General features: G+C 32.3%; 1 protein-coding gene across 1 annotated transcript; it reads right to left on the reverse strand.

Annotated features, from left to right (window-relative positions):
- Window positions 1-3,542: 3,542 nt before the first annotated feature.
- LOC107952434 (organelle RRM domain-containing protein 1, chloroplastic) lies at window positions 3,543-5,689 on the reverse strand (the record flags this gene model as incomplete). The annotated part of the gene is made up of 4 exons (XM_016887687.2): window positions 3,543-3,884; window positions 4,150-4,256; window positions 4,364-4,432; window positions 5,593-5,689. Coding segments are annotated over 4 exons (414 nt in total), but the record flags the coding sequence as incomplete, so codon positions are not given.
- Between the last annotated feature and the right edge of the window lie 3,004 nt (window positions 5,690-8,693).

The following is an 8,693-nucleotide window of genomic DNA, read 5'->3' on the forward strand; positions in this document are numbered from 1 at the left end:
CACATCAAAATTTCATTATCCAACTATTAGCATATGTCAGAATGAAACATTCTAACCAAGGTTTTCAAAACTAGACTAGTGGTCAAACCGATCATGCCACCAATTTGCTAGTTCGACTGATCCATCCATTTCAATTAAATAAAACATTAAAAATTATATTCAACTATTTGGTTCCTAGGTCAATCGATCTAATGGTTTTCTCTGAATCGATACCCTTGTGGCCTTGTCGATTTCGGTCTAATTGGTCCAATAGACTAATCTGGTCAAATTCAAGTTTTTATGATTTTTTATAGTTTTTATAAGTTTATATCAATTTTAATACTTTTAATGCTTCTTACAATCTTTTTATAATTTTTTTATTTTTTTTATAGAATTTTAGTATGTTTTTTTATAAAATTCTAAATATTCTAAATATTTTTTTTATTGATTTTATAATTCATTATAATTTTTATAATTTTTTTATATTTTTATAATATTTATAAATTTTATAAGTTTATATCAATTTTTATTTTTTCATATTTAATAATTGTTATGATTTTTTATTTTTTAAAATATTTTTAATCATTTTATGAAAAAATATTAAATTAAACCAAATACTGTCACATGTCACCATCTGATTAACCGGTCAATTTAATTTAATGGTTAACTTAGTCAATGATGGAAACCATTAACGGAGGGGCTTAATTGATTATTTTAGTTAACAACATGAGCTAAATTGGGTGCAAATTTATTACAAAGCCTTAAGTGTTTTTTTTTGCATTTCTTAAGGGCTTTTTTGGAATATAAGCCAAAAATAAAAAAAATAAAAGTTATTCAAATTTCTAATGGGCCACATGTTAGTCAGCTGCCTTTATTAAATAACGGGTAAATTACACCAACAATCACTCAACTTTGATGCAGCTAACAAAACAGTTACTCAGGTTTCAATTTAGTCACTCAACTTTTGAAAAATGACAAATCAGTCACTAACGTTATCGAAAAGTGACAAATTAGTGACTCACTAACATTTTTCATTACAGACCTAACGGGACAGGTGACGTGGCCTTAACTAGCCATGTTGGATATGTCCACGGTAGAAACCCACCCAATTTAAGAAGAAATTAAAAAAAAACCTTAATAACAGAAGAGACTGTAAAATCGTTAAGGTTTTTTTTCCCTACGTTCTTCTTCTTCTTCCCTTAGTTGATGTTATTGTAGATAAATTTCAATCTCTCTCAACACTTCATCCCTCAAGACTCGCGCAGCCAAATATATACTTCACTAAATTTTCCAAGGTTAAACTTTATCCCATAGAGAAACTTCTTTTTGAAATACTAAATCACCCAAAAAAAAAAACCTTTTCTGCCTAATTTTGGTCAATAACAATACATAAGTAACTAGGGTCGTGGGTTAGAAATCAATTTTAGGGTTCAAAATTGGTTGAAGGTTAAAAAATAGATTCGAAAATCGATTAACAGGATTAAGGGTTAGAAATCAATTGGTATTTTTCATTTGCAATTTGCATTTCACTTTGTTGTGAGATTTCCCACTTTAAGATTTCATCTTTTCCTCTTTTTGTTTCTGGGTTTTATTCAAAAATAAGAAATTATTTATCCTTTCATGATGAAGATCTAATTTTTTTTCTTCATTTCCTGTAAAACCCAATATTGAAATGACATCTTTTTTGTCCTTAAACCCCTCTTCGTTATTTGGAATGCTAAAATCTACTGAACCTGTAGATGGGTCTGATACAGGTTTATTCAAGATCTGTACTTTTTTCTTATTTTGGCCATACCTAGCAAACCCCATTTATCATCCCTCCAATGTGATTCTCGTGACGAGGTCACTTAGATACTTGACAAGTATTCTAATGCTTGTTGCATTGACTGCAACTTTAAGCTGTTGGATTACCGATCCCCACCGCGGTGTCCTTACTATTTCAGCTGAGTTGGAGTCAACTTGGGTCCTAATCCAACCCCCACAACCCACATTTTTAACTCCACTCTGCTCAAGTTTTCATCTATTGATATAAGTGGAGAAAAATCCAAGCTTGAAAAAAAGCAACTGTTGGAAAGGGACTCTCCTAGTCAAGAAAGGCAAAGGAACTTTAAAACTTCGAGGAGCTTCAGTCATCATTATGCCAAATCCAAAAATTCTAATGGATTACTGGTATTACTCAGGTCCCCAAACTGGTGCAACTTTCCATTTTTTCTCTTCTTCTTTTTCTTTTATTTTTCTATTGCCTAAACCTTTTTTTTTGATAAAATATTGCCTAAACCTTAAACTGGTAATAGAATGGGCTATTTAAATTGGTACTTAATGTCTAGCTGGCCGATTAATGATAGCAAGGAATCCATCAACTGCCATGTCACTTTTTGGTTATGTTTGGAACAGAAAATGGTTAAAAGTACTGTTTTGTCATTTTCTAAAAGTTGAGTGACTGGATTGAAACATAAGTGACTATTTTGTCAGCTGCATCGAAGTTGAGTGATTATTGGTATAATTTACCCTTAAATAAAATGTGAAAGTTTAACCCATTGTACTTAGGCCTTGATCCAACTAGACTTGTAAAATATTGATAATATTGTCTTTTTTATTCAAGCTCAATTTTCCTTTTTTCATTCTTATTATGCAATTGCTTCGAACTCCTTGAAACAGGCTTTTGAACAAAATTTTGAATTCAATCCTAAAGTTGTTTGGATCTTGATTTTGTGATCGACTCGCTTGGAAAACTCAAATCCTTCCTGTTTTTTGAGTCTTTCTAGTTGTCCAAGCTTGTGATGCTTGTACTATTACATGAAGATGAGAGGTGAAGAGTTATGATTTTAGTGAGCCATACTTGTTGGTCAATCTGGAAAGAAAGGTGTAACATGGTGTTTCATCAGCAACAACCACAACTTAATAATGTTGTTCAAAGGGCTCTGCATGGTTTTTTTTGGAAGTTTAAAGATTCTTGAGATGAATAAAGATGAGTAGCAGTCTAAGGAAAGAGTTGAATGTGAGTATTAAGAAAAGTCAAACGGGGAGTGGTTGAAAGTTAACCGTGATGGGGCTTTTGATGTAAAATCCAAGTTGGTATACGGGCGGTAATAAAGGACTGTGAGGGTAAACTCATTGGTGGTGTTGGGAAAAGTGTTGGTTTGCAAGGTCCTTTGGAAGTTGAAGCTATGGTAGTGGCTGAAGAGGTTTCTTTAGGGGTTAAAAGAGATTGTAAAAAGCTTGTGGTTGAGACTGAGAATGAGTTGGTATATGATAGGATTCTAGGATAAAACAACGGAGTAATGAGGCTATGGCTTGTGATATTGAGATGATGAGAAGTAAGTTTCAAGACCTTTGCTTTAGAAAGGTTAGTAGAAAAGCCAATTGGCTTGCAGATTGAGTGGCTACTCAATACAAGGAGATGCGTCTAACAAATTTGGGTGAATCAATCCTATCTCTTTTTGCAAACATTCTCATTAAAGATGGCCTCCCTGCTTCTCCAATTTGATGTTGGTTTGATGCTTTAAAATACCGAGTTTAAATAATAATAATTAAATTCTACTTATACAATATATGTTAAGTTGTAGATTTAATTCTCGCTCTTCAATTTGATTCTCAATTGTTTTTTTTACAAAAAGAAAGCAAAGTCTCAACAATAACGCAACTAGCGCGACTTTACACCTGGGGCAATGAAAACCCTAACCATCAGGCCAACACACAATACTTAGTACAAGGACTAAAAGCATAATTTGACCTATATTTTCATTTGTTTGAGATGGATGCGACTAGTACCAGCAATCTGCCACATCATTCGATTGTTGTAACTGCTGCTTAGTAGTTGGAGGTCCTGATGTTTTAGGATATCCTCTGAACCTGTCTTTCCCAGGTTTTGCTATTTCGACGTATATCATCCTGCCATCAAATACCTGATAAACATATAGAATCCACATTAAAACCCATGTAGAAATATTGCCTGCATACCAAAGTTGAAAAGATTGAATTCCACCAGAGTTCTCAAGCTCGGTTGATAAAAGTAACTTCGACGAAATAAAAGTTGTAAACAGTGGAATTCTGCTTCACTCAATGGGATGAAAGAAGCAACGCTAAGTTTAATATACAAATATTGGGTCATATTTCACTACTACAATATAGGAGTAAGTTGGAAGTAAAGAAAGAAAGGCAATATAGAACCTGTTGATCCATGTTCTCTACAGCCAGCAAGGCATCATTCTGAGAAGTATATTGAATAAATGCATATCCTTTTGATCTTTTTGTGAAGTCATCCTTGGCAATCTTAACTGTTATAGATAAGAGATATAGTTACTAGACTTTGAAGCTTACATAACATTTAAGATGAAACATATCATCCATTCACTTCTTTTGTTACAAAAGATGTCCCAATCACCTTCAGCTATTTGGCCAAAATTTTCAAATTCCTTCTGCAAACTACTTTCTTTGGAAGAATATGGCAAATCTGCAGCAAAATACACCCAAAAGATGCCAAGATAAAAATGAGGGAAAGAAAAAGGAAAAGAACACAGCTCTAAAATACTAGATCAAAGATTATCTGATGGAGAAATTCATATATGTTATCTTGCTTGTTATAGCATCGAATCAATCTAATTTGACCGAAATGAAGCTAGGAGTAAAACACAAATTTTAAGACTATTGATGGTTTTGCTTCAATTTCCTTTCTCAATAATGCATTGCATCACTATAAATAAGTCCAAACTAAGTTCTTTAGGGATATGATTGTTCTACATGTTTTGAACATGGGGTAAAAAATCAGCTTCCGAATTTTGGCCTACTTTAAATTAATAGAAAAACTCCTTCAGTCTCTTTAAATTAATGGATAGAAAACGAAACTTTTTTCCTTTAAAATATGAGGCAGCCGAAATAGTAAACACAGTTACAACTTGGTCTGCATACTTGTCAACAGTGTTTCTTAAATTTGTTATGGCGTTGAACCTATCATGGCCCCATAGGTTACGGTATCAATAGAACTCACATACTAAAGGAACCTCTTCTAGTCAAAGCATGGAGGTTGATGCATATGACTACCAAAACACAAAGCAAGACATGCTTTCCAAGATTATATCAATGCTATTTCATTTTAATATATATATTCTACGGCAGTCATCAATACAGGACCGGCCATCCTTCACTGTTCATGTATATCTCTTAAAGACAGTGATCTATGAGTGATACAAAGTAGTAAGCAAGAGCAAAATCACAAGGGTTTTCCCCTGCTGAACCACTTTTATTCCTAACCATTTTGCACAGGTTTCATCATCAGAGGAAGAAATAAAATCAATACGTTGCAGTGCATTTCTCAAATTGCAAAATTCCAAACAACAAGAATCGATTTATCTCTGAGCACAAGGAGAACTTAACAAATGAAGTTACTTTATAGCTTTTTCAAGCATGCCAATAGCAGTCTCTCGAGTCTAAACCGTTAGAACACTGTCAACTGTAGTAAAATTAACGATCAGGGAAAGTGTTTTCGAAGACTAAAGAGGTCTATTCCCGATGGCATATAAATTGAAAAGAAAACCCATTTGAAGAGATAGTTATTAATATGAAAATTACAAGTAAAAACAGTGATAGTAAACAAAGAGAGAGAGGGGAGTTTACTTCTAACGAAGATTCTGCTTGCAAGAGGATAGTTAAAGAGCGAGGCTCTTAGGCTGAGGTTGAAGCTTTTATGGAATCGATCTTTTAGGGAGATGGATTAAGGGTAAGAAAGTGTTACGGTTGTCGGCCACATGGAACTGCACTTCATCAAATCCACAGACTAAAACCCTCTCATTTTCATTGCAAACGCAGTGCTTATGAGTTTCAACTCTCAAGCGTCACAATCCGACAAACTAAAACGCTGCGTTCCATACAACTCTTCATCTAATCCTAATTAATATTTAATAGTTTTTAGTGTTTTTTTTAAGGATGATTGATTCTTACTTGTACTCTCTAATCCATCTTTTAACCATCGTTTTTTTAATAAAACGATAAAATTATCTTTTATTAGTTAGTAAATTAGTTATTATTCTTTTTATTTGTTATCTTCAATCTTTATATTTAATAAATTTTAATTAATTAAAATAATAAAAGTTTAATTGATTATAAAAAGTTTAATTTATTAGTTGAGTTTGCTCTCGAACGACACGAACCAAACACAAAAAGGAAAAAATGTAATTCTTTTTAATAGGAAAATAATCTCTCTCAATAAAAGCTGACAAATATCATAATTTCTAAAAAATAGAATTTATTCTTAAATAATAAATTCTCAAAATTTTTTAACAGAATAACAGTATATCGAACTTATGATTTTAGCTCAATCAGTGCTATTTATCTATAGAAAGATGTAAAAGAGTCATGGTCGAACAAATCCTTATAAATAATACTATTTAAAAAGAAAACACTGTCTAGTCTATCTAGGGGGGATGACAAACCCTTTTAATTTCCCATTAGGCTTATCACCCCTCACATGCTATGTAAGGTAGATTGAGTCGCTCATGTATTGAGTCAATTATATATGAATCTTAAACTTTAATCCAACACTTTATAATTTAATTTAATCCAATATTTATTTTTTATTTCTTAAAATAAATATTATTTATTCAATTAACTAATTAACTAATTAATTTCTCAACAAAGTTCTACTTCCGTTAAAGTCATAATAACTTTATAGTAAAAGAATATATGAGAAGATATATTTAATTTTCTTATTTAATAGATTCATAATGAAAAATTAATTTAATTTCATTTTTGAAGTTGAATTACTTAATTATAATTAATTAAATAATAATTCGAAAACTTTAAATTAATTTTTAAGTCATTTTTGTACTAGGTGAGAAAACACATTTATTTGTGAATGCGATCCATTTATTTTACTTCATCATTTCATTCATTTCTATTAAATTGGTTCTACATGTAATTTATTTTTAATTTCAATGAGCTAGTGGAGGAATCGATTGGACATATATAATTAGAGCTTAAATAATCTATAACTATATTCCAACTTTTCGACTATTAATTATAAACTTATTTAGTTATGAAGTCATTCCACTACAATATCATGACTGAATTCTCCTTAATTACATACCATTATGAAAACTACTTAATAAGTGCTTATCCAATAACCTTGTCATAAGTGTTACCCTTATAGGATATCCTTAATCTCTTTGGGATAAATTCATTCTCCCAGTATAATCCTATTTTCCCTCATGGTTGTAACACCCCATACCCAAACCGATTATCGTGTCCGAGCCCTGAGATGTTACATTCGTTGGCGGGGTAACTACAAATAATTACCATTCCATGTAACCTTTCGTTCGTACTGTTAAAATTATTACACACTCCTCTTATCTGAGTTTTATAAGAGCTTACGAAAGCTCTTTTACTAACCTAAAGTCGAATAAAGATTAAATTATAAAGTTTTAAAACTTTCGATTGACGTCACGAATTTGGATTCTAGGTCACGACGTCACTCACTGTCTGATTCTCGTTGCGATGTGAAGGAGCCGATGTTGCGATATGAAGATTCTATTTTCAAATATATCAAACTCAAATATTAAACAACTAGACACTTTCTTTACTACTTCATTAATTAACCTATGTACATGCCATACTTTATACCGTAAACTTTATTTCATACCTTTTTTTCTTCTTCCAAACTTTGATGATGTGATAAGACGTGTTGAGGTTACCACTTTGTACGAAAACTTCTGTAACACCCCTATCCCGTAACCGTCGCCAGAATAGGTAAGGGGCATTACTGGACTTGTAACTCATGTCAGAACAGTAAAATTTTGAACTTTTTCTTGAAATAAAGATCATTCATTTAAATAAGTACTAAGCACAGTCAGAGATAAAATTTAAACTTCACTAAGTAAACATTCAAAAGATGCCATTTTCGCATGGCTTATATACATTAACCAAAAATATTCTTCCGCCACTAGTCTATTCTATACATGCCATAAAATAATTCTAAACATAACAATAACAAGCAGTGGATAGTGATAGTGTGACTAGTTGCTGACGATCCTCGAGCCTGTAGCTTTGTAATGAGATCTATAAAATAGAGAAAACAAAGTAAACAGAGTAAGCATTACAATGCTTAGTAAGTTTTAAGCAGTGTCAACAGATAACAATCAAATTATAACATAGTTGTTCGTATTTTTATTTCACTCTTCCTTCGGGCATACCATCCCTTTACCGAATATGCACATCTCATCATATACAATAGGCAGATAAACTTTCACATAAAAGTGAGCTCATGTGACATAGATATATTGTATGATTTCACATAACCTCTCACACTGATCCGATGTTACATAATCATAGGAATAGTCTCATAGATTGCTCTCGTATGCATCACATAACTACCTTATGATTTAGTTCAAATCAAGCTCACATATAAACTTGGAGTACATACCTGTTTAACCTTTCGCATTGAATATATTTATAAGCAATTCTTATTACGAAGTCTTATAGCTTTAACCTCTACTCGGATTATCGGTGAGACCTTTAGCTCAGACGAAATCTCCACACGAAGTTATCGGGTCTTACCCGGACAAAATCTCCACACGTAGTCATCGGGTCTTACCCGGACATAATCTCCACATGTAGTCATCGGGTCTTACCCGGACATAATCTCCACACGTAGTCATCGGGTCTTACCCGGAATATATTTCCAAGTTTCATGTACATTTATTCACATGTTACAACATCCACAT

Source organism: Gossypium hirsutum, chromosome A01, assembly GCF_007990345.1.
Source record: "Gossypium hirsutum isolate 1008001.06 chromosome A01, Gossypium_hirsutum_v2.1, whole genome shotgun sequence".
Lineage (NCBI taxonomy): Eukaryota > Viridiplantae > Streptophyta > Magnoliopsida > Malvales > Malvaceae > Gossypium > Gossypium hirsutum.